Source organism: Phodopus roborovskii, unplaced genomic scaffold, assembly GCF_943737965.1.
Source record: "Phodopus roborovskii unplaced genomic scaffold, PHOROB, whole genome shotgun sequence".
Classification (NCBI taxonomy): domain Eukaryota; kingdom Metazoa; phylum Chordata; class Mammalia; order Rodentia; family Cricetidae; genus Phodopus; species Phodopus roborovskii.
Window position 1 is genome coordinate 24,709,637 of NW_026126459.1, and position 26,874 is coordinate 24,736,510.

Below are 26,874 nucleotides of genomic sequence, written 5' to 3' on the forward strand. Positions count from 1 at the left end.
TTCTGAGCTCTTGTGTCTGTGGTTGTCTTGCTTGTCTGTGTGTGCGATGCCTTTAAGTATTCCCTTGGATGCTTGCTAAAGGGTTATGAACTGTTTTAGGATGTGGTTATCTTAGAATGCCTTTATTTCTCTATCAGTCTCTGCAAGCTAACTTTTCTGGATGTAGTTTCTTTGGTTGCCAGTTATTTATTTGCAGTGCTTTCAATATAACACAGTGACACATAACATAATTCCAGCATTTGGACATCCTGTTACATAACAATTGGCAGGTCAACCTTGAATACATTAATCAGTGTCATGACAGTTTTTCCACCTACCTGCCTGGTCCCACAGCTGTACCAGTCCCAAATAACATACAGAGACGCTGTATTAGATATAATGCTGTTGGACAGTTATTAACATTACCTATTGGCTAGCTATGTCTTAAATATTAACTCATTTCTATCAATCTAAGTATCTCCACGTGGTCTTATCTTACTGGAGATGGATCCGGGGTTCTACCCTATTGGTCCTACATGTTCAAACTCCTTCCTGCTCTTGCTCTCTCCTCCTTGTCTCCTAGTCCTGCCTATCTTGCTTTCCTATTGGCCAACAGTGATTTCTTCATTAACCAATAAGAGAAAAATATTTACAGAATGACATCTCCCATCAAAGAACCTAGTTTAAAAAAACCATACATGCATGTACTAAACAGCTTATATAAAATGTGAGTGTAAAAACATATAATCTTACAAAGCATATATGTATGTGTGTGTATACATATTGGATGGGTGTATAAAAATGACCCCATGATTTTCTGAACTTTAGAGTTTAATAAAAATATGTTACTCTGATGAGTTTGCTTTAGTTAGTGATTTTTGCTCTCATATCTTTTAATATTATTTCTTTGTTTTACATCCATGGCATTTTAAGTTGAATGCAACTTGGAAGAGTTCTTTCCCAGGTATATTTATTTGAAATTCTAAATGTTTCTTGTATTTGGATATCAATATTTCGTTCTACTTGGTGGATGGCATGCTATAATTTCATTGCATAGTTGTCCATGTCATCAGGTTTCTATCTCAGCTACCTCCTCCCTTCCATGGATGCTAATGCTTGCTCTCTAGAATGTGTCCACACATTCTTCAACTGTGGGGCCATGCTCATTAATTTTACTTAAATTTGAAACAAGCTTGTTTTACATGTCAATCCCAGTTCCCTCACTCTTCCATTTTTTTTTATTGCTATTTGCATGTAGCATTTCATTGTCATTGTCTTCATTCTTGCTATTCTAGTGCAGTGTGTTGGCCTTGGGCTCAACAGTTAACCCTCAGTTAAAAGTTTGCTTCCTCACAGTGGGAAAAAAAACCACTAACCTCCATACCCCTCAAAACATGGGTCCCTGATGTTTGCATTTCTCAGTGGGTTATGACTAAGTCTCCTGTCAACAAGTGTCTCTCTTTGTCTCCTTTTGGTGGGAGGGTGTTTCCAGGTTCTTTGATTTCAGGTCACCATAGTAGCTGACTTGTGAACAAGCTGCCATCTGAAGATGATGTTTAGCTCTATCACTCTGAGGTGTGTGTGTGTGTGTGTGTGTGTGTGTGTGTGTGTGTGTGTGTGTTTGTGTTTGTGTGTGTGCTTAGTTCAGGTTTCTACTGCTGCAATGAAACAACAGGACCTTAAAGCAAGGAAGGGATGACAGGGTTCATTCTGCTTACACTGAAAGTGAAGAACCTGGAGGCAGGAGTTGGTGCAGAGGCCATGGAGGGTGCTGCTTACTGGCTTGCTCCCCATGACTTGCTCAGCCAGCTTTCTTACAGAATCCAGGACCATCAGCACAGGAATGACACCACCCACCATGGGCTGGGATCTCTCCCACCAATAGCCAATTATGAAAATCCCTTACAGCTGGATCTGCTAGAGGCATTTCCTCAACTGAGGCTCCTTCTCTTATGAGTCTAGCTCATGTCAAGTTGACACACAAAACCAGCCAGTACAGGTGGCAAATGCATTTCTTGAAAGCCAGCTCAGCACCCAGAAGAGTGACTCTCACACTGGATCCCTTGATGTGTTAAGGCTTGTGAGAACCATGGGCTTGCTCTGCAGTGAAATCTGCCAGTCAGTTTTTCCAGGGCCACCTGGCTTCCCTTGTGCTTGGGTGTTTGGCTCCTCCTGCCTGGGGAGCCAGGGCTGGAGCTCTGGGCTGCTTTCTGCTTTTCTCAGAGCAGTCTCTGTCAGCCACACAGGTCAGGATCCTGTCACCCCTTCTGTGCGACCTGATGCTCTTCCTCTTTGTATCCTTGAGGATGAAGCCCACCTGTGTCCTTTTGAACCTGACTCCTCTCACACAGGAGAAGTTTCTAAGTTGCCATTGTACCTGGCCTTGTGAAGTGCATGTCTTAGAGATTCTGTGTGTTTAATAGTCTTGCAGGTATCCTTCTGTGAAACTTGGTGATCTGTGATTTCTAAAGTTTGGCAAGTTTAATCTAAATAATACATTTTGACACTGAAGTCTTCGTAGCGATTTTTTTGTTTGAGCTAACCCAGACCTAGAAACAGAAATGCAACATGTCCCCTGTCCTATGTGGATACCAGAGTTGAAAATTTAAATGTGTGTATTGAAATTAGAGTACCCATAGAATCCAGGAGATAGAAATGAGTTGTGGAAGGATTTCAAGTGGGGGGGGGCAGAATGCAGGTGGCACAGATGGGGAAAGGAGAACAGAGGAACAGTAAGGGTAAAATGGGGTTGGAGGTTTGGGGGCAGGAAAAAGGGGCAAGGAAAGAGACAACCAACAGTAAAGGCTTTGAAAAATGCTGTGTGGAAGCTTTTTTTTATTGTGAATCTTCTAAGATTGAAATCCTCCTAAATATATTCATATACCCATGTAATAAAAATTCAGGTCAAATGGTGTACTCTCTAACAGGGTGACAATGCCTCCCTGGGGCTCCATAGGCTGTCAAATAGAAATATAACCTCAAAGTATGGGTTCCTTTTTTTCCAGTTGTTGGTCAGTGTAACCTCTGAAATGTTAGGCTGCTGATATTAATCCATTGTTCAGAATTGGGGATTAGACTATATAGAGATAAACACACAGAAACCCAAAACACTGAGAAATCAAGCTTCCATGGACCTGGATATTTCATTCCCATTGGATAGCTTCATAGTGATAGAAAGGTCTATTGGCTCTAGCAGGGGGAAAAGTATTCCATACTCTTACCCTGCTGTGAGCTCTGTGAGTTATAGTAAAGTTTGGGCTGGCAGACTGGGAAAATAGTGGCATTTTTGTTATAGGAATAACCATCCACTTTATGATTGCATCTAAGAGCCATGCCACAAGACAGAACTCACTCCTGATATGTAAATGGACTTAAACCAGGTGACTGCCTTGGTCTTAAGCCACAGGGAGAAACTATTATAACTATTTTGTTAAATGGGGAGGTAAGAGGAAAGGCAGAGGGGAGGGGAACATGAGGGATCAGAAAGGTCAAGTTGAGGGAAGAACAGAGAAGGAGAGCAAGGGAAGAGATACTTTGATAGAGGGAGTCATTGTTATTTTAAAGAGAAATCTGGCATTAGGGAAATATCCAGAGATCCACAAGCATGACCCCAACTAAGAATTTAAGCAATAGTAGAGAGGATACCTTAAATGCCCTTCCCCAATAATGAGATTGATGACTACCTTAAATATCATCATAGAGCCTTCATCTAGTAGCTGATGGAAGCATAGGCAGACACCCACACCAAAACACTGAGCCAATTTCCTGGAATACAGTTGTAGAGAAGGAAGAGTAATGAGTAAAGGGGTCAAGACCATGCTGGGAAAACCCACAGAAACAGATGACCTGAGCAAGTAGGAGCTCACAGACTCCAGACTGACAGCTGGGAAACCTGCATAGGATCAAACAAGGTCTCCTATGCATGGGTGTCAGTTGGGAGGCCTGGACAGTCAATGGGGCCTCTGGCAGAGGAAGCAGTATTTATCCCTAATGCATGGACTTTGAGAGCCCATTCCCTGTGGAGGGATACTCTTTCAGCCTAGATACATGGGGAAGGGTCTAGGCCCTGCCCCAAATGATGTGGCAGAGTTTGATGACCCCACATGGAAGCCCCCACCATCACTAGAGAGTTGAGGGGTGTATGATGGGGTTGGTAGGATGTATGAGAGGACAGGAGGGAGAGGGAACTGAGATTCACATATAAAATAAGATTGTTTTTAATTTAAATTTAAAAATTATTCTGGTAAATGAATATAATAAATAGCAGTCCACTAAGTTCATATCTTTTACCCATAGATTAGTGCATATCACAAGCCGACTCAGAAGGGATTCTTTTTCAGTAGTGGTGACTACCCACAACTGGTCATCATGCAGACAATAAGAGACTGAGAAATGTTCACCTCTAAAAGGACAGCTGCATCACATCTCCTCCACATTCAGTGTGCAGGGGTCATTGCAGAACAGGGAGGGAAGATTGTAAGAGCCAGGGATAGTGAACATTAGCAGGGAAAGAGCATGCTTGACATGAGGGGCTATGGTCCACAAGACAAGCACAAGGTGGAGGCTAGAAAATTCCCAGCAGGGATCATGGAGGAGCTCACAAACTTCCATCTTGCTGAGAAACTTTTGGATATTGATGACTACTAGGGAAAAGGGAGTAAATTTTCTTCAGAAATGGGGCCCCTGAAAGGGCCAAGCTCCATTAAATTGTCTTATACCATGCACCTACAGGGAACACTAAGTGAACTCATTGGGGAAAAATTATAAAGCAAGAGCTAATGCATAAAGCCAGAGGGAAAATGGGAATGGCATAGTGGAGGAATTGGTAGTGTAATAAGGAGTAGATCCTCTCAAATCAGGTTCTATGCTCATATGAGTTTCCCAAACAATTAAAAAGGAGGATTTGCATGCCTCATCTAGGAAGGTTGCACAGTTTCTATATGAAACAATTTGTCACAAAAAATGCACGTGAAAGAAGTCATGATGTTATAAACTTGCTTTATTTAGACATTTCAAGAAAGCAAAGAGCAGAGAGGATATCACATGAGAGCAAACTGTACATCACAGCACTCTTGACTCGTGCTATCACAGTTACTGCCAGGGAGGTTCACCATATTGACATTAGGGCTTTCTCAGGCCATAGGAAACTAAAGGGAAGTTCCGATGTAGTTGGTTAGAACCCACCAGTAATTTCCAGCATAACAGGGACAGAGACACCCTTTCACAGGCAGCCTCAGAGACAGAGCTAGTGAGGCGGGTGCCTGGAAACCTACCTACGATTTGCAGCACCAATGGTGAGTGAGTCATGATGTGAAATCAGAGGATGACAATAAGAAGATGAATAACGGGGACCCAGGTGGGAGCAGACAGAGAAGCAACAAGGACTCAGTTCCTCAGCCCTAACCAGAGAGCAGAGGAAGGAAGCCAGCAAGGACAGCCCCCGAGCACAGGGCTCTGCAGCCAGGGCAGCTGGGGATCAGGGACACTCTGCCTGGTGGCAGGGACTTCAGTGCCTGTAGCTCTTCCTGCTGGAGGACGAGGTGGTGGTGTACTTGATGGTGGAAGAGCTGCCACCAGAGGAGCTGAGGCCACCACTGATGCCTCTGCCACTGCCAGAACTGAAGCCACCTCCAAGGCCGTGGCTGCTGCTGTAGGAGTAGCTGCTGCCTCCTCCCAGGCCCAAGCTGCTGCCGGCACCACCTGCACTGCCATAGCCGCTGGACACGGTGGACTGCACCACAGCTGTGAAGGACACAAGAGGGGACAAAGGTCACGGTGAGCCCACTCTGTCCAGTGATCCAGACACGAGGCAGGGGAAGGACAGGCGGGCAAGCATACTACTTACAGATGTTGACTGGTCCAATGCCTTCACCAATCAGCCTGGAAGAAAACAGAACAGGTAAGAAAGAGGGAGCCATGACCTCAGTCTCCATGGGAACCCTCAGCCTTTTGACAGTTCACAGAGAATCCCTGGTCCAGTGGTCCCTGAAGGTAGTCACTGTGGCCACAGCTAGTGCTCCCTACCCTGTACTCAGTGCCTGGCATCATGGAGGTGTCCTCAGAGGCTAGAGGAGGGTGAGAACTCACCTGCACTCCTCTCCTTCCAGCAGCTTCCTGTAGGTGGCGATCTCCACATCAAGGGCCAGCTTGACATTCATGAGCTCCTGGTACTCCTTCAGAAGCCTGGCCATGTCCTGTTTGGCCTTCTGCAGGGCATCCTCCAGACCTTCCAGCTTGCCCCTGGCATCCTTGAGGGCCATCTCCCCACGCTGCTCAGCCTCAGCAATGGCAGCCTGCAGGTTGGCACACTGGACACAGAGAGCAAGAAAACCAACTTTATTGTGGCTCTCTCGAGAGGGTGAGCCCCAGATCTTGGCTCCCAGCAAGCAAGAGTCCAGAGGACAGAAGATAATGGACAGCAATATCTGACATTTTCTGTCTATCCCACCTGCTTCTTGACATGGTCGATCTCAGATCTCAGCCTCTGGATCATGCGGTTGATCTCTGCGATCTCCTGCTTGGTGTTGCGCAGGTCATCCCCGTGTCTTCCTGCTGTGACCTGCAGCTCCTCGTACTGAAGGGCAATTGAAGAGATAACATTTGTGTGAGCTTTGCATGCAAAAGCAAATTCAGTTCTAGATGACCTGCACTATTACAGCTTGATGGCTTTTTTCAGGAGAAGCTGTAGGAGAACATGGACTACATAGCTCACTTGAGAACTGAAAATATTCTGTGCAATCTCATGAGGACTCTTATTTCCAGTATAGATCAAGCAAGGAGAGCATGGACCCAATTTATATAAACTTTCTTCTACCTCTGGGTTCTTTTGACCCTTGAATTTCAACATAATTCTGTTAGTTAAGTGCAAGGTCCATTTGCTGTAAGAGAACCCATTTCTTCTTAGCAGATCTCTAACCTCTTATGGCATCAGAAATTATGAAATTCATTGTGTGTCCCAGGTATTCATCAGCCTCCAACTCAATACTCACTTTGGTCTGGTACCAAGACTCAGCCTCAGCCCGGCTCCTCTGAGCAATCTCTTCATATTGGGCCTTGACCTCAGCAATGATGCTGTCCAGGTCCAGGCTGCGGTTGTTGTCCATGGAGAGGACCACAGATGTGTCTGAGATGTGAGTTTGCATCTGAGACAGTTCCTACAGAATGAAAGAGACAACATCAGCTTTGGATGTGAGGATTACAGATGTTTCCAACATCCCACTCTCCATTTGCACAGGGGAAAGTGATGGCAATGGGGGCAGAGTGGAAGAGGGAGTAGGACAGAGAGGGACAGACAGACAGACAGACAGACAGACAGACAGAGAGACAGACAGACAAAGACAAGGGTGACTTACTGCATCATAGAGAGCTTGCAGGAAGTTGATCTCATCTGCCAGGCTGTCTGACTTGGCTTGCAGTTCAACTTTAGTCATGTAGGTTGCATCTACATCCTGAGGTAACAGTCAACAACATGGCATCAGGTTAAATCTCTTGCTCTGTCCATTTTCTCCCTCCCAACCATGCTCTGAAATGGACCAGTCATGCAAAGCATTTCCTTCTATCAGGTGACTTTCTCAGCTCACCTTCTTCAGGGTGACAAATTCATTCTCTGCTGCAGTACGCTTGTTGATTTCATCTTCATATCTAAGTGAGGGAGGGCGTATTACATTTTAGCCAGCGGGCAAATGACATCAAAGGCAGCCTGGGACCCAGCCCCAATGTGTACAAATGTAACATGTCCAAAATCACACTAAAGGTGATTCTGTTGTTATTGAATAATTCATTCCTTTCCTCTCCATGAGGTTTCTATGAAACTCCATGTTCTTAGTCTCCTGCTCTTTACAATAATGTGTCATTTTACCTTAATGAAACCTTATTTCAATTCATGGAATCCACGTCCAAATTTGAGCCTCCATTATCATGACCAATTTTTTTCTTTTCTCTTTAACTCACTTGTTCTTGTAGTCTTCCACTGTGTCCTGCATGTTCCTCAGCTCTGAGTCCAGGCGGCCCCTCTCCCCAAGGATGCTGTCCAGCTGCCTCCTGAGGTTGCTGATGTACTGCTCAAACAATGGCTCCAGGTTCTGCCTCACAGTCTTTGTGCCCTGCTCCTGCAGCAGGGCCCACTTGGTGTCCAAGACCTTGTTCTGCTGCTCCAGGAACCGCACCTGATTGGGTCACATGTGAGCAGAAATTTGAGTTTCATTCTTCAGTGACTGTTCACTAATGTGACACCTGTTTCAGGCTCAGACTAAACCAATTCAGTGTATGTTGTGCCTGGCCATAGGTCTGAGACAGACCACCCAGAGTGAAGTTCCCAACATCCCTCTGAGGAAGGCAGAGCTCTCAGCCAGGGCATAGGAAGCAGAGAAGAAGCAAGCTGGATTGTGGTTCAGTTTTGTGTGGCTGGGATGGCTCCCAAATTGCCCTGTAGAAGCTTTTCTCTCAGTACTGTCCTCTTTGTTGTGAATCCTGAGATCATTCCAGCCCACCTGAATCAGGCACCCTTGTGGGGCATTTGGACACGAAGAACTCTTTCCCTGATTGCCAGCTGCTAGTCTAACTGAAGCCTAATCAAAGCCAGGACAGAGTCAACCAGAAATCATGGCAGTGTTAGAGCAAAGCCTAAAGTATCTTCCCTCCACCACTGCCTCTGGCATTCCCTCCAGGGCTACCCCCATGTTGGCTGCTCTAGAAAGAACCAAGTCTCACCTTGTCGATGAAGGAGGCAAACTTGTTGTTGAGGGTCTTGATCTGCTCACGCTCCTCAGTCCTCACACGCTGGATGGTGGGATCGATTTGCAGGTTCAGAGGGGTGAGGAGGCTCTGGTTAACGGTGACCTCTTGGATGCCTCCAGGGGGGCACACGGGGAAACCAGCGCCCCCATAGCCACCACCAAAGCCTGCTCCACCACCGAATCCAAATCCACTGCCGGCTCCTCCTCCAAAGCCGAAGCCTCCTCCAACTCGGCTGCCATAGCCTCCTCCAATGCCACAGCTGCCCCCTCCGATGGAGATCCTCTTGGAGCTCCCCACACCATAGAGGCTCCTGCTGCCAAAGCCAGCTCCACCACACACAGCCCCAGATCCACCGCTGCCCCGGGAGCGGCACACAGACACGCTGCTGAAGCCAGAACGGTTGAGCCCTGGCACTCTGGCTGAGCTGGCACTGAAGCCTCTGTGGCTGGTTTGACTCCTGATGGTGGTTTTGGTAGACATGGTTCCTAGAGATGAGAAGTCTGTGAAGTACAGGAACTGCAGGGCAGAGCTTGGCAGATAATAGTGGTAGGCTCTGGGCAGCTGCTTATATATGGTATAGATGGGCTGGGCTAGGTCCTGAAGGTAAGCTTGAGGACTGGGAAGGTCAGGGCTTTACAAACAGTGAGGTCACACCTAGATTATTCAAAAATGTTATGAAATATTGAGGTTGCAGCTTTGGCTCACTTTAGTCATTAAAAAATGTTCCAGCTCTAGTTTTGACTTGATCTGAATAGGAAATAAGTCCTTATTTCACTGTATCTCAGTTACTCACCAATTTAGGTTCTGCAGGTCCTGTTGAATGTATTGAGAATGCTTTGCTCCCTGCCTGCTCCTCCTTTCGTGGAGCTATGGAGACCAACTGTTGTCTTATACCAACAAAAAGTGTCTTTCACCCACAGAAAGCTCATTGCTGACCTTCAGTGATTTGGAATGTGAACTGTAACCTCTTTTTCTTTAGATTCCATTTCATGCAGACAGAAAAGTCACCCACATATTTCTCTCACACCCCTGTCACCAGCTTTGTGACAAACAGCTCACAGGCACCCTGGTTGTTTGCATATTTCCATTCAGTTTACACACCAACTATATAATATTTCTCATGGATCTCAAAAAAATCTAATTTCTTCAGTAATTAAATCAATATTATATTTAAACATAGGCCGCTTTTTGTGTTTTATAAATGACCATATATCTTCATATATATGTATTTATAAATGTATTTACATTAAGAATTATTCAAGGGACTGTAAATACAGCTCACTGATGAACAGTACTTATTGCTCTTGAAGAGGACCTCACTTTCGTTCCCAGCATCCACATGGTGATTCACAACCATCCATAACTCAACCTCCAGGAATTCCATGTCTCCTTCTCACCTCTGAGGACACAAGACACATACATACTTACATTCACAAACAGGTCCTATACATGAATAAAATAAATACAATACAGAAATGGTTGATTTTTCCATTACCCTTGTTAGTATAGTTTTGAAATATTTTGATTGTTTAAATTTGAAAATATTTTTATCTCATGTTTTATATAGTTCATAGATCTTAAGTAGTTTAACAGAATCTATGATTATCTCATAATCTTTTTACCCCTAGTCACTTCAAAGGTGCTCTAGGTGTTTTGGTTGAATTAATATCTGTGAACTACTTGTGTGCCTAGTTCCCCTGGAGGCCAGAAGAGTGAGTCAGATCTCCTAGAACTAGAGTTACCAGAACGTTCTGAGCTGTGAGACATGATGTGAATGCTTGGATTTGAACCCGGGTCCTCCATAAGAGCAGACAGTGCTCTTAACTGCTGAGTCATCTCTCCAGCCCCTCTCCTATGCCTGGTTTGCCAAGGGATCCAGGTTAGCTGTCCTTCTTAGTGTTTCTTTTCTACTTGACTGCTCCCAGTGTTTCCTGTAGCAGGGTCACTGCGTCTGCCCTGTGTTCTGTAAACTGAAATCACCAGTCTCAATAGAATATTCAAGACTCTCAGGGGTGGTCATACATCCTGCAGCCCTTGTATTTTTTAAATATTTTTTAAATATACTTTTAAACTATCCTGGGTTTTTCCTGTTTCCATATGAAGCTGAAAGCATTCCTGTCAAATGATGTGAAGAATTGTGTTAGAGTATTTTTGGGATTGCATTGAATCTGTTCATTGCTGTTGGTGGGGTGGCCATTTTTATTTTATTTATCCTATTTATCCATGTTCTTGGGAGATCTTTCCATCTTTCTGGTATCTTGTTCAAACTTTAAACTTCATATATTTTACTTCCTGAGTTAGAGTTTTATATATTTCATGCTGTTTGAGGATGTTGTGAAAAGTGTTGTTTTCCTGATTTCTTTCTCAGGCAGTTTGTCTTTTGTATATAGGAAGGACACAGATTTGTGAGTTAATCTTGTATCCAACCACTTGCTGAAAGTGTGTGTCAGCTGGTGGAGTTTCCAGAGGGCCTATGAGGGACACTGAAATACGCTTGTCATATCATCTGCAAATGGAGATAGTTTGACTTTTACCTATCCAGTTTATATCCTCTTGATATCCTTCAGTTGCCTTATGGCTCTAGCTAAGAGTTCAAGTACTACATTGAATAGGTCTGGAGAAAGTGGACAACCTTGTCCTATTCCTGATTTTATTGGAAATTATTTGATTTTTCTCTACATTTAAGTTGATGTTGCCTGTGGAATTGATATAAACTGCTTTTATTACATTGAAGTATGTTCCCTGTATTCATAATATCTCCAGGGCTTTTATTTTGTAGTGGTGGTGGGTTTTGGCAAAGGTCTTTTCTGGGGGTAATGATGGGATCACATGATTTCTGTTTTTCATTTTGTTTATATGGTGGATTTCATTTATTCATTCACATATGTTGAACCAGCTTTGCATATCTGTGATGAAGACTGCTTGATCATGATGGCTGATCTTTTGATGTGCTTTTCAATTCAACTTGCAAGTACTGTATGAGAAAATTTAAATCTATGTTCATAAGGGAAATTGGTCTTAATTCTCTTTTTTGTATGGTTTTTATGTGGTTTGGGTATCATGGTAACAGTGGCTTCATAAATCAATTGGGCAATGGTTCTTGCTTTTATTTCATGGAATAATTTGAGGAGTATTGACATTAACTCTTCGTTGAAAGTCTGGTAGCATTCTGATTCGAAACCCACCAGGACTGAGCTTTGTTTTGGCTGGAGAATTTTAATGACTGCTTCTATTTCATGGAGTTTAGAGGTGTGTTCAAATGGCTTATGTGATGTTAATTAAACATTGGTAAGTGATATGTCTTTATAAAATTATCAACGTCTTTTAGATTTTTCCATATCAGTGGAGTATGGGTTTTTAAAATATGTCCTTAGATTCTATGGATTTGCTCATTGTCTGTTGTCTGCCTTTCGTGGCTATTTTTGTTAGTTTGGATATATACTGTCTGTCTTCTAGTTATTTTGAATAAGGGTTTGTTAATTGTTTTAATTTTCTCTAAGAACCAACATTTTATATATTATTGGTTCTTCACATTATTTATGTCAGTATCTATCCCTGTGCCCAGAGGTGAGTCATGGGCACCTCTATGCTCATCAAGGAGATCTGTCCAGAAAGAAGTATGGGACCAGGTACACAAACCATTGAAATCATACAAGCATCCCCTCACTCAGACTCTGCACTGGTTGAATATTCTGATTATGACTCAGGCTTTATACTGGGTCCTGAGGGTGAGCTCACCAGCTGGTATTGTCCTCTAGATAGGCATGCCTTTAATGTTTTTAATGGTGGAAATTAAGGTACACATAGTATAGAATTCTCCTCTTTAAAGTGTACAGAGGGGTACTAAATGACAAACTTGAAATGATTTCCAAAAGAAGCCTTGAACTGGTTTAGAAGTTTCTCCTACATTTCCCTCTGTTCCCTTTTCCTGTATACAACTCATTTTCCATGCTGTCTTTGAACTGAACTAACCTGGACATTCACACAAATGGAATAAAATGTTATACTTGAGGGAAAAAATAATTGCAGCATCCTCCTGGTGGATTTTTCCTTTGATCAGTATGTCATGACCTTCCTTATCTCTTCTGATTAGTTTTGGGTTGAAGTCTGTATTTGCAATATATTAAAATGGATACATCAACTTTTTCTTGTGTCCATTTGCTTGGAATACCTTTTTCCATCTCTGTACCCTGAGGCGATGTCTGTCCTTGATGTTAAAGAGTGTTTCTTGGATGCAGGAGAAAGATAGAGCTTGTTTTGCATCCATTCTGTGTCTTAGGTTGGTGAATTGATGTTGAGCAGTAATATTTTTATTCCCAGTATTTGCCTATGTGTTTTATTGGTGTGCTGTGGTGGTAGTGAGAGTGGTGCGCTCTCTCTCTCTCTCTCTCTCTCTCTCTCTCTCTCTCTCTCTCTCTCTCTCTCTCTCCCTCCCTCTCCCTCTGTGTGTGTGTGTGTGTGTGTGTGTGTGTGTTTCACCTCTTTTGCTTTGTTGGTGTGGGATTATTTATATTTATTCCTTTTGTCTTCTTGGATGTGGATAACATCTTCAGGTTGGAGTTTGCCTTGTAGTGCCTTCTGTAGAACTGAATTTGTAGGTAGACATTGCTTAAATTTGGTCTCATCATGGGGTATCTTAATTTGTCCATCTATTGTGATTTTACTGGGTATAATAGCATAGTATGGCCCCTGCAGTCTTTTAGAGTTGTAGGCCCTTCTTCTCTCACAGGTTTTGATATTCTTTTTGTGTTGTTCTTTGTGCTTAGTGTTTTGACTCCTTTTTTTTTTAACTCATATTTAAATTAGAAATAAGCTTGTTTTACATATCAATCTCAGTTCCTACACCCTCATGGCCTCCCTTGTCCGCACCTCTGCCCCTGACTAAACTCCAGCCCATCCTCTTTCTGCTCTCCAGGGAGGGTGGGGCCTTTCATGCAGAGTCTGGCATATCATTTGGAGCAGAGCCCAGCCTTCCTCCATGTGTCCAGGCTGAGGGAGTATCCCTCTATGTAGAATGGCCTCCCAAAGTCCATTCTTATACTAGGGATAAATATACAAGGATGACCCCATCTAACAATCTAAGCAGTAGTGAAGAAGCAACCTTAAATGTCCTTCCCCAATAATGAGATTGATGACTACTTTATATGCAATCTTAGAGCCTTCATGTAGTACCTGATGGAAGCAGAAGAAGACACCCACAGCTAAACACTGTGCTGAACTTTTGGAATCCAGTTACAGACAGGGAGGAGTGTTGAGCAAAACGGTCAAGACCAGGCTGGAGAAACACATAGAAACTGCTGACCTGATCAAGGACTCTAGTCTGCTAGCTGGAAAAACAGTATAGGATCCATGCAGATTCCCTGAATGTGTTTTGACTCTCATATGCTGAGAAGAATTTCTTTTCTGAGCCATTCCTTTTTGGTATCCTGTATACTTCTTTAGGTTAGGAAAATTTTCTTCTATGATTTTGTTGAAATGTTTTCTGTGCCTTTGATCTGGGTTTCTTCTCCTTTCTCTATTCCCATTTTACATAGATCCGATATTTTCATGGTGTCCCAGATTTCCTGAATCTTTTCTGCCAGGATTTAAGCATTTAACATTTTCTTTCACCAAGATATCTGTTTCTCCTATCATGTCTTCAGTGCCTGAGATTTTCTCTTCCACTTTTAGTATTCTGTTGGTGAGGCTTGCCTCTGAGGTTATTGTCTGATTTCTATAATTTTCCTTTCCAGGTTTCCCTGAGTTTGTGTTTTCTTTCTTGATTCTATTTCCGCTTTCAGGTCTTGAACTGTTTCACTCATCTCCTTCCCCCGTGTGCTTGTGTTTTCATGGGTTTCTTTAAGGGATTGATTCATTTCCTCTTTCAGGACCTCTATCATATCCACAGAGGCCATCTGTCTGAAGGTCTTCGTCTTGTGTTTCATCTATGTTCAAGTTCTCAGGGCCTACTGTGTTAGGATCCTGGGCTCTAGTGGAGACATCGTGTCATGGCTGTTGTTGATTGTGTTTTCGTGCTGGCATCGAGGCATCTTGGTTTATGATTATTGTAATTCAAGGTGCTGATATCTGGTCTTGCCTTTGTTGGGTGGGTGTTTTGTTCCTTGGTTTCTGTTGCCCTGTCTGGTTCTTAGGAGGGTGTTGTGGCTTTGTGTTGTGTACCCTGTTAAGGAATTCTTCTGGGATCCTTCTAGTTGTGGCCAGTAGGGCTCGAGGGAAAATCTATTTCTAGGTATTGTGAACTGATGGTTCTCTCTGCCTCTGTTTGTCTCTCTGTCTCTCTGTCTCTCTCCCTCCCATACAAATGCATGTATTCACATGTATGTATATATGCAGGTACTCTACATATGCAAGCAGGCATGCAATAATTGCCTTCCCGAGTCTGGCTTGTTTCACCTCTTATTTTGTACTCTAGTTGTATCTGTTCTCTTCCCAGATGTTGGAATTTGTTTCCTTATGGCTGACTACAATCTCCCATTACATGTACCACCTTTTCCTCATCCACTCACCAGCTGATTGGACATCTAGACTGAGTCTGTACCTTACCTGTGGTGAATAAATCAAAATATACATGGACTTGCAGGTGTCTCTGCTATGCTGACTTATATTCATTAGTGTGTGTGCCTGGAACTTATGCCAGGCCCATTTCAGATTTCTGAGGAACATCCACACTGAGGGCCACAGTAGATGTGTCACCAACAGGACTGAAGGGCTCTTCTTATCTGGTGTTTATTTTCTTTATGATAGCATTCTTATTAGGTTGGGATGCAATCTTTCTATAATATTTATTTTAATGGAATATATGCATGTGGGTGGTCTGTGAGTGCACATGCTAGTGTGTGCCCAGTGTGGGTGCTGGGACCGTCTGTTCTGTAAGAGCATTATGCCTTTTTAGCTCCTGAGCAGTCTCTCTAAACTCTAGGTTGTTTTTTGTTTGTTTGGTTGGTTTTTGTTTTTTTAAATCCACTACTCTGCATCTTTTATTTGGACAGTTAATACAGTTTATAGTATGGGTCATTGTCGAGCCATAATTACTCACTCTAATAATTTTCTGTCACTTTCTTGATTGATTCAATACTACTTGTTCTTCTTTAAAACCTATTCATTTTGAGGGGATCCTGGCTTGTTGAGCTGAACATGTTTGGTTCTTTCCTTTTCCTCATTTGTTCAAGTTTCTTCTCAAGGTATTTATTTATCTTCTGAGCTCCTGTGTCTGTGGTTGTCTTGCTTCTCTTTGTGTGCAATTCCTTTAAGTTTTTTCTTGGATGTTGGCTGGGATGTGGTTATCTTAGAAAGCCTGTATTTCTCCATCAGTTTGTGAAACCTAACTTTACTGGATGTAGTTTCTTGGGTTGCCAGTTATTTATTTGCAAGGTTTTCAATGTAACATCCTAGATATGCACAATGACACATAACCTATAATTTCAGCAGTTGGGCATCCTGTTACATAATAATTGGCAAGTCAACCTGGGATACATTGAGAACCAAGTTTTAAAAATGCATATATAAAATGTGAGTGTAAATACATATAATTATAAAGCTTATGTGTATATATGTTTATTTCTGCATGTATATAGGGTAACTATATACATATGATCCCATGCTTTTCTGATTTCTGGAGTTTAATAAAAAATATGATGTTACTCTGATGAGTTTGCTTTTTGTGAGTTAGTGATTTTGCTCTCATATCTTTTAATATTATTCCTTTGTTCTATAGCCATGGAATTTTAACTAGAATTTGACTTGGAAAAGCTCTCTCCTAGACATATTTATTTGAAATTCTACATGTCTCTTGTATTTGGATATCAATATTTAATTCTATATTGGGGAAGACCTGCTATAATTTCAATTGCATAGTTGTCTATTCAGGTTTGTATATCAAATACCCTCCCTTCCATGAATGCTAATGCTTGCTCTGTTGAAAGAGTCTACACATTCTTGAGTATTGGGGCCATGATCATTCATTTTTTTCTTTATTATTATCTATATGTAGCATTTCCTTGGCATTGTCTTCATTCCAGATATTCTCCTGCAGTGGCATTGGGCTCTTCATTTAATCCTCAGGTGACAGGTTTGCTTCCTCACAGTGGGAAAAAAAAGCCACTCACTACCATACTCTTTAAAACATGGGGCCCTGATGCTTGCATTTTTAGTGGGTCCATGACAAAGTCTCCTCTCCAAAAGTGTCACTCTTTATCTCCTCTTGGTGGGAGGATGTTTCCAAGTTCTTTGATTTCAAGTCATCATAGTAGCTGAGTTGTGAACAAGCTGCCATCTGAAGATGATGCTAGCTCCAGCACTCTGAAGTGTGTGTTTGTGTTTTGTGTGTGTGTGTGTTAGTTCAGGTTTCTACTGCTGCAATGAAACACAGGACCTTAAAGCAAGGAAGGGATGACAGGGTTCGTTCTGCTTACACTTCCATATTGATGTTCTTCACTGAAGGAGGTCAGAACAGGAACTCAAGCAGGACAAGAACCTGGAGGCAGGAGTTGGTGCAGAGGCCATGGAGGGTGCTGCTTACTGGCTTGCTCCCCATGACTTGCTCAGCCAGCTTTCTTACAGAATCCAGGACCATCAGCACAGGAATGACACCACCCACCATGGGCTGGGATCTCTCCCACCAATAGCCAATTATGAAAATCCCTTACAGCTGGATCTGCTAGAGGCATTTCCTCAACTGAGGCTCCTTCTCTTATGAGTCTAGCTCATGTCAAGTTGACACACAAAACCAGCCAGTACAGGTGGCAAATGCATTTCTTGAAAGCCAGCTCAGCACCCAGAAGAGTGACTCTCACACTGGATCCCTTGATGTGTTAAGGCTTGTGAGAACCATGGGCTTGCTCTGCAGTGAAATCTGCCAGTCAGTTTTTCCAGGGCCACCTGGCTTCCCTTGTGCTTGGGTGTTTGGCTCCTCCTGCCTGGGGAGCCAGGGCTGGAGCTCTGGGCTGCTTTCTGCTTTTCTCAGAGCAGTCTCTGTCAGCCACACAGGTCAGGATCCTGTCACCCCTTCTGTGCGACCTGATGCTCTTCCTCTTTGTATCCTTGAGGATGAAGCCCACCTGTGTCCTTTTGAACCTGACTCCTCTCACACAGGAGAAGTTTCTAAGTTGCCATTGTACCTGGCCTTGTGAAGTGCATGTCTTAGAGATTCTGTGTGTTTAATAGTCTTGCAGGTATCCTTCTGTGAAACTTGGTGATCTGTGATTTCTAAAGTTTGGCAAGTTTAATCTAAATAATACATTTTGACACTGAAGTCTTCGTAGCGATTTTTTGTTTGAGCTAACCCAGACCTAGAAACAGAAATGCAACATGTCCCCTGTCCTATGTGGATACCAGAGTTGAAAATTTAAATGTGTGTATTGAAATTAGAGTACCCATAGAATCCAGGAGATAGAAATGAGTTGTGGAAGGATTTCAAGTGGGGGGGGACAGAATGCAGGTGGCACAGATGGGGAAAGGAGAACAGAGGAACAGTAAGGGTAAAATGGGGTTGGGGATTTGGGGGCAGGAAAAGGGGGGCAAGGAAAGAGACAACCAACAGTAAAGGCTTTGAAAAATGCCACCTGGACGCTTTCTATTTTTGAAATCTTCCTAAAATACATTCATATACCCATGTAATAAAAGTTAAGTTCAAATGCTGTACCCTCTAACAGGGTGACAATGCCTTCCTGGGGCTCCATAGGCTGTCAAATAGAAAAATAACCTCAAAGTATGGGTTCCTTTTTTTAAGTTGTTGGTCAGTGGAACCTCTGAAACATCACAGGCTGTTGACATTAATCTATCGTTCAGAATTGGTGATTTAGACTATATGGAGATAAACACATAGGATTCTAAAACACTGAGCAATCAAGCTTGCTTGGACCAGGATATTTTATCCCACTGAATTGCTTCATGGTGGTAGAACATTCTATTGGCTCTAACAGGGAAAAGAGTATTTCACAATCTTACCCTGCTGTGAGCCCTGTGAGCTAAAGTAAAGATTGGGCTGTCAGACTGGGACAATAGTGGCACTTATGTTATGGGAATAACCATCTGCTTTATGATTACATCTAAGAGCCATGCCACAAGACAGAACTTACTCCTTGTATATAAATGTGCTCAAACCAGGTGCCTTGGTCTTAGGCCATGAGGGAGAAACTATAACACTTATTCTTTTAACTGAACATAATAAATGCAGTCCATTAAGTTCAAATCTTTATACCTATGGATTAGTGCATATCACTAGCTGAATCTGAAGAGATCCTTTTTCAGTAGATGGTGACTACCACAGACACCCACACCTTGTCATCATGCAGACAATAAGAGACTGTGAAATGTTCACCTCTGAAAGGACAGCTGCATTTCATCTCCTCCACATTCAGTGTGCAAGGGTCATTGCAGAACAGGGAGGGAAGATTGTAAGAGCCAGGGATAGTGAACATTAGTAAGGACAGAGCATGCTGGACATGAGAGGGCTATGGTCCACATAACCTCACAAGATAAGCACAAGGTGGAGGCTAGAAAATTCCCAGCAGGGATCATGGAGGAGCTCACAAACTTCCATCTTGCTGAGAAACTTTTGGATATTGATGACTACTAGGGAAAAGGGAGTAAATTTTCTTCAGAAATGGGGCCCCTGAAAGGGCCAAGCTCCATTAAATTGTCTTATACCATGCACCTACAGGGAACACTAAGTGAACTCATTGGGGGAAAAACATAAAGCAAGAGCTAATGCATAAAGCCAGAGGGAAAATGGGAGTGGCGTAGTGGAGGGATTGGTAGGGTAATAAGGAGTAAATAGAGCCTTTGCAAATAGTGAAAGTTTCTTCCTTACCAAATTGTATCCCATTAATCTCCTTTTGTTGTCTTATTGCTCTAGCTAGAACTGACCTGAACAAGGGGTAGCTCTTGGACCCCTAGACTGATGGCTGGGAAACCAGCATTGGACCAACTCAGACCCCCTGAACATGGGTCTCATTAGAAGGCCTGGGCAGTCTAAGGGAACTCTGACAGTGGAACCAGGATGTATCCCTGGTGCACAAAAGGACTTTAGAAACACATTCCCCATGGAGGGATACTCCCTTAGCCTAGAGGCAGGAGGGAGAGCCTAGTCCCTATTTCAAAGGACTTGACAGACTTTGAGGATCCCATCTGGAAGGCATCACCCTCCCTGTGGAGTGGGTGGGGAATGGGACTGAGGTGGTTTAGGGGGTATCTGAAGGAGGGAGGAAGAGGGAACTGGTATCCATATGTAAGGTTAAAAAAATAATAAATAAAAGTAAGGAGTAGATCCCTCAAATCACATTCTATGTTCATATGAGATTCCCAAACAATAAAAAAGGAGGATTTGCATGCCTTATCTAGCAAGGTTGCACAGTTTCTATATGAAACAATTTGTCACAAAAAAATACACGTGAAAGAAGTCATGATGTTATAAACTTGCTTTATTTAGACATTTCAAGAAAGCAAAGAGCAGAGAGGATATCACATGAGAGCAAATTGTACATCACAGCACTCTTGACTCGTGCTATCACAGTTACTGCCAGGGAGGTTCACCATATTGACATTAGGGCTTTCTCAGGCCATAGGAAACTAAAGGGAAGTTCCGATGTAGTTGGTTAGAACCCACCAGTAATTTCCAGCATAACAGGGACAGAGACACCCTTTCACAGGCAGCCTCGGGGACAGAGCTAGTGAGGCGGGTGCCTGGAAACCTACCTACGATTTGCAGCACCAATGGTGAGTGAGTCATGATGTGAAATCAGAGGATGACAATAAGAAGATGAATAACGGGGACCCAGGTGGGAGCAGACAGAGAAGCAACAAGGACTCAGTTCCTCAGCCCTAACCAGAGAGCAGAGGAAGGAAGCCAGCAAGGACAGCCCCTGAGCACAGGGCTCTGCAGCCAGGGCAGCTGGGGATCAGGGACACTCTGCCTGGTGGCAGGGACTTCAGTGCCTGTAGCTCTTCCTGCTGGAGGACGAGGTGGTGGTGTACTTGATGGTGGAAGAGCTGCCACCAGAGGAGCTGAGGCCACCACTGATGCCTCTGCCACTGCCAGAACTGAAGCCACCTCCAAGGCCGTGGCTGCTGCTGTAGGAGTAGCTGCTGCCTCCTCCCAGGCCCAAGCTGCTGCCGGCACCACCTGCACTGCCATAGCCGCTGGACACGGTGGACTGCACCACAGCTGTGAAGGACGCAAGAGGGGACAAAGGTCACGGTGAGCCCACTCTGTCCAGTGATCCAGACACGAGGCAGGGGAAGGACAGGCGGGCAAGCATACTACTTACAGATGTTGACTGGTCCAACGCCTTCACCATTCAGCCTGAAAGAAAACAGCACAGGTAAGAAAGAGGAAGCCATGACCTCAGTCTCCATGGGAACCCTCAGCCTTTTGACAGTTCACAGAGAATCCCTGGTCCAGTGGTCCCTGAAGGTAGTCACTGTGGCCACAGCTAGTGCTCCCTACCCTGTACTCAGTGCCTGGCATCATGGAGGTGAGGAGGGTGAGAACTCACCTGCACTCCTCTCCTTCCAGCAGCTTCCTGTAGGTGGCGATCTCCACATCAAGGGCCAGCTTGACATTCATGAGCTCCTGGTACTCCTTCAGAAGCCTGGCCATGTCCTGTTTGGCCTTCTGCAGGGCATCCTCCAGACCTTCCAGCTTGCCCCTGGCATCCTTGAGGGCCATCTCCCCACGCTGCTCAGCCTCAGCAATGGCAGCCTGCAGGTTGGCACACTGGACACAGAGAGCAAGAAAACCAACTTTATTGTGGCTCTCTCGAGAGGGTGAGCCCCAGATCTTGGCTCCCAGCAAGCAAGAGTCCAGAGGACAGAAGATAATGGACAGCAATATCTGACATTTTCTGTCTATCCCACCTGCTTCTTGACATGGTCGATCTCAGATCTCAGCCTCTGGATCATGCGGTTGATCTCTGCGATCTCCTGCTTGGTGTTGCGCAGGTCATCCCCGTGTCTTCCTGCTGTGACCTGCAGCTCCTCGTACTGAAGGGCAATTGAAGAGATAACATTTGTGTGAGCTTTGCATGCAAAAGCAAATTCAGTTCTAGATGACCTGCACTATCATGAGTGTGATGGCTTTTGCTCAAGTAAAGCAGTTGGAGAACATGGACTACATAGCTCTCTTGGGAACTGAAAATGTTCTGTGCAATCCCATAAGGGCCCTTATTCCCAGTATAGATCAAGCAAGGAGAGCATGGACCCAATTTATGTAAACTTTCTTCTACCTCTGGGTTCTTTTGATCCTTGGATTATAACACAATTTTACAAGGCAAGTACAAGGTCCATTTGCAATGACAGAATTCATTTTTCTTTTTAGTTGATCTCTAACTCCATTGAAAACTGAGATTTAGGGAATTAATTTAGGGATAGTCTTCTTCAACCTCCAACTCAATACTCACTTTGGTCTGGTACCAAGACTCAGCCTCAGCCCGGCTCCTCTGAGCAATCTCCTCATATTGGGCCTTGACCTCAGCAATGATGCTGTCCAGGTCCAGGCTGCGGTTGTTGTCCATGGAGAGGACCACAGATGTGTCTGAGATGTGAGTTTGCATCTGAGACAGTTCCTACAGAACACAAAGAGATAACATCAGCTTTGGATGTGAGGATTACAGATGTTTCCAACATCCCACTCTCAGTTTGCACAGGGGAAAGTGATGGCAATGGGGGCAGAGTGGAAGAGGGAGTAGGACACAGAGGGACAGACAGACAAAGAGACAGAGACAGAGATGAAGAGAAAGAGGCAGAGGGAGACAGGGGTGACTTACTGCATCATAGAGAGCTCGCAGGAAGTTGATCTCATCTGCCAGGCTGTCTGCCTTGGCTTGAAGTTCAACCTTATTCATGTAGGCTGCGTCTACATCCTGAGGAAACAGACAACAACATGGAATCAGGTTAATTCTCTTGTTCTGCCCATTTTCATCCATCTCCCTGGGAACCATACTCTGAATGGACCAGCTATGCAGAGCATTTCCTTCTATCAGCAGAGAAGCCACCCCTGTGATTTTTCAGCTCACCTTCTTCAGGGTGACAAATTCATTCTCTGCTGCAGTACGCTTGTTGATTTCATCTTCATATCTAAGAGAAGGAGGGTGTATCACATTGTAGCCCGTGGGCAATGGCATCAAAGTCTGCCGGGTCCCAGCCCCCAATGTCTATAAATGCAATATATCCCAACATGGCAAAGGGTGATATTTCTGTTAATCACCAATTCATTCATTTTTCTCTAGTAGCCTCCTATAATTCTTCATGTCTTAGTCTTTTGCTCTTTGGCAATAATTTGTTCATTCATCTTTATAACTGGGCTTTCTTAATTAATTCAGTCCATGTCTGGATTTGGGCCTACATTATCATGAACTTTGACAGACTGAATTCTTTTTATTTTTTTTAACTCACTTGTTCTTGTAGTCTTCCACTGTGTCCTGCATGTTCCTCAGCTCTGAGTCCAGGCGGCCCCTCTCCCCAAGGATGCTGTCCAGCTGCCTCCTGAGGTTGCTGATGTACTGCTCAAACATTGGCTCCAGGTTCTGCCTCACAGTCTTTGTGCCCTGCTCCTGCAGCAGGGCCCACTTGGTGTCCAAGACCTTGTTCTGCTGCTCCAGGAACCGCACCTGATTGGGCCACATGTGAGCAGAAATTTGAGTTTCATTCTTCAGTGACTGTTCACTAATGTGACACCTGTTTCAGGCTCAGACTAAACCAATTCAGTGTATGTTGTGCCTGGCCATAGGTCTGAGACAGACCACCCAGAGTGAAGTTCCCAACATCCCTCTGAGGAAGGCAGAGCTCTCAGCCAGGGCATAGGAACCTAGTTCTGGCACACTGGATTGTGGTTCAGTTTTGTGTGGCTGGGATGGCTCCCAATCTGCCCTTCTTAGTACTGTCCTCTGTGTTGTGAGGCCTGAGATCTTTTCAGCCCACGTGAATCAGACACCCTCATGGGAGCCACCTGTGAAGGAAAAGAACTCTGTCCCTTTTTCCCAGCTGCTAGTCTGACTAAAGAGGAGGCTAAGTCAGTACAGAGTCACAATGGCAGTGTTAGACAAAGCCTAGAGTATCTTCCCTCCACCACTGCCTCTGGCATTCCCTCCAGGGCTACTCCCATGTTGGCTGCTGTAGAAAGAACCAAGTCTCACCTTGTCGATGAAGGAGGCAAACTTGTTGTTGAGGGTCTTGATCTGCTCACGTTCCTCAGTCCTCACACGCTGGATGGTGGGATCGATTTGCAGGTTCAGAGGGGTGAGGAGGCTCTGGTTAACGGTGACCTCTTGGATGCCTCCAGGGGGGCACACGGGGAAACCAGCGCCCCCATAGCCACCACCAAAGCCTGCTCCACCACCGAAGCCAAATCCACTGCCGGCTCCTCCTCCAAAGCCGAAGCCTCCTCCAACTCGGCTGCCATAGCCTCCTCCAATGCCACAGCTGCCCCCTCCGATGGAGATCCTCTTGGAGCTCCCCACACCATAGAGGCTCCTGCTGCCAAAGCCAGCTCCACCACACACAGCCCCAGATCCACCGCTGCCCCGGGAGCGGCACACAGACACGCTGCTGAAGCCAGAACGGTTGAGCCCTGGCACTCTGGCTGAGCTGGTACTGAAGCCTCGGTGGCTGGTTTGACTCCTGATGGTGGTTTTGGTAGACATGGTTCCTGGAGATGAGAAGTCTGTGAAGTGCAGGAACTGCAGGGCAGAGCTTGGCAGATGATAGTGATAGGCTCTGGGCAGCTGCTTATATATGGTATAGATGGGCTGGGCTAGGTCCCGAAGGTAAGCTTGAGGACTGGGAAGGTCAGGGCTTTACAAATAATGAGATCACCCCCAAGTTCTAGAAAGGTATGATACATGAAGATTGCTTTTGGCTTCATTTAGTCATGGAGCAAATTCTCCTGCCTTCCAGCCTTGACTTGATCTGAACACAATGAGCCTGGACGTAAATTCTCTGAAGTCATGAGTTAGTCATCTTCTCAAACAAAAGAGACAAGGAGCTGATCTGTGATAATTGTCCCTTCATTCTGCTTATTTAGACACTCCCTGTGTGCCCCCTCACCACACAGGTTTTCCCTTCCACATGCCCCTCCCTCCCCAGCTCAGTCAGACTCTCCCTGAAGTAGTAAAGGCATTTGCCTAACATCCCAATCTAAAATTGCCAGCCACATGCTATTAATTCTTCTGTAGCTCCTGGCTGCCCTTCCTGATGGTCTGGAAGTTGCTCTTCGCCCATATAATCCTCCTCTCTCAGGCCAGAGCCTAGAGAAGTTGATTCTTTCCACTGTAAGACTGGCATTGCCTGTGTCCTATCTGTTAAGCTTCAGTTGCCTATTCCCTGAGGACAGAGGCACATACCACCTGTCTTCTGTGGTTACTCCACTCAGCCAGTGCTTCCCTCCCCTCTTTTTGCTCTCTCATCTATTTTTTAAAATAATGTATTATTATTATTTAGTTTGTGTGCATTGGTACTTTGCCTGCATATATGTCTGGGTGAGGGTGTTGGGTCCCCTGGAACTGGAGTTACAGACAGCTATGAACTGCCATGCAGGTGCTGGGAATTGAACCCAGGACCTCTGCAAGATCAGTCAATGCCTTTACCTGCTGAGCCATCTCTCCAGCCCCCAGTCTGATTTTTGAGTAAAACAGTCTTTCCACATTCATAGACATCGTCCTCTGTGCTGTGTTGGATGTTGTCTCCCAGGCATTCTCATAATTTTTCTAACCATCGATTTGGACATTTCTCAGGAATCAGAGTTGGTATACGTAGGGTGTGTCTAGAAAGTTGAGGGGGCATATAGAAGCAATGAATCACTGAAATGTGCCCTCACAAGTGTGGTTATTTCACAAGTCCATTCCCAATTAGTTTTTCTAGTCTAGTTTCTTGAAGAAAAAAAAAAGTCAAATTTCAAAGAAGAGCTGTTCTTGCTTTCCAGGGGAGCGTGGTTCACTTTTTCCAGTCAACACATTAGCAACCACACATGAGGAAAAGGAACAGTTCCAGGTGTGTTGTCTCTGAGAACATGTAACTAGAGAAGCATCCATGGGAGGACAGGGCAACTCCCACACTGAGCCGTGCCTGCCCTAGGTCCCGGTACTGTTTTGAATTCAATCATTGCTCTCTGGCACGCTGGAGACCCAGCATCCAGGAAGGTAGGAAGCTCCCATCTCAAAGGTGCTAACTCAGCGTCTGGCAGGACAGAGGTACCTTCTCCAGACAGCGGAAGCAGCCATCCTCCCTCCACCCTGTTGCACAATGCGCTTCCACCCAGTTCTGGGAATCAAGTGCTTCTCATGGTTTGCAGCACTGATTCTCGCTACTCTCCTGAGTTAGGGGCACTAGGTGTGGTCGAACTGCAAGGTAGGGAAGTCAGTTGATGCAACATGTGTCTTCCCACTTCCCTACTCTATGTCTATTTTAATGCCTGTAACCGCTTCATGTAGTGACAGCCAAGACTGTGATTTGCAAAGCTGGAAGGATCCACTACTCATTCCTTTAAGGAAGTCCGTTGCCAATCCCTGGTGCAGAGCCTGAGCCCCAGGTTCAGACAGAGCAGGTTCCCGTGTGCTCATATGTAAACCACTCAACCCTTCAAGTGTACTTTTATACCTACAGACAAGATGAAAAAAAGTGTGCCTCCCTCACAGCATTGTGAAGCAGAGATGAGAAAATTTCTGTGAAGGTTTTGGTACAGTATTTGACATATACATTCTCAATGAGGATGAGCTAGTTATCAGTATTAGAAAGCAGCATGATGACGTTTGCTCTGTAGGGATCCATAGAAGTTTTGGAAACTGGAACACAGAAATAGTATTTATGTGTAAGGGGGACAGCAGGATAAGCAAAGCCGCTATTGCCAAGTTTGTGCCTGGACCTGGAAGCCATGTGTAAGAGAGCCTGCCAGAGCTGCAGCTGACAGGACAGCAACAGGATAGGCAGAGTGACTTGCCAGCAGGATTTGCAAAGCCCACCCTACTGCCTTCAAGAGCTGTATCTCCTGGTCAGAGGGCACGAAGCTGGCTCAAGTCCGGTAGACTCATTCCCTCCTTTGGAGCCAGGCTGCCTGCTCATCCTCTGCTGGATTCTTATCTGTCTTTGTCTATGCAGGAACATGATGCCATTGACCAGCCTAGGTGACTGCACCATTTTGTGTGTTTTTGAAGGTAGTACCCTCAAATG

At 44.6% G+C, this 26,874-nt stretch overlaps 2 protein-coding genes across 3 annotated transcripts in view; both read right to left on the reverse strand.

Annotated features, from left to right (window-relative positions):
- LOC127226109 (keratin, type II cuticular Hb5) overlaps positions 1-9,220 on the reverse strand; it is a 103,619-nt gene extending 94,399 nt beyond the window's left edge. The window contains exon 1 of one of the 2 annotated variants that reach the window (XM_051189959.1): positions 8,689-9,214. In XM_051189959.1, the coding sequence (XP_051045916.1) occupies positions 8,689-9,195 (507 nt within the window). In that variant the 5' untranslated portion in view covers positions 9,196-9,214. Of the gene's footprint in view, positions 1-8,688 lie in introns of both variants that reach the window. The other variant, XM_051189957.1, reaches the window with a different exon arrangement.
- Positions 9,221-20,517: 11,297 nt separating this feature from the next.
- Positions 20,518-24,421, reverse strand: Krt6a (keratin 6A). Its single transcript, XM_051189976.1, has 9 exons — positions 23,847-24,421; positions 23,107-23,321; positions 22,728-22,788; positions 22,479-22,574; positions 22,113-22,277; positions 21,571-21,696; positions 21,210-21,430; positions 20,982-21,016; positions 20,518-20,878 (listed from the first exon to the last, which is right to left on the reverse strand). The coding sequence occupies exons 1-9, from the start codon at positions 24,351-24,353 to the stop codon at positions 20,643-20,645; spliced, it is 1,662 nt and encodes a 553-aa protein (XP_051045933.1). The 5' UTR covers positions 24,354-24,421; the 3' UTR covers positions 20,518-20,642.
- Positions 24,422-26,874: the final 2,453 nt, after the last annotated feature.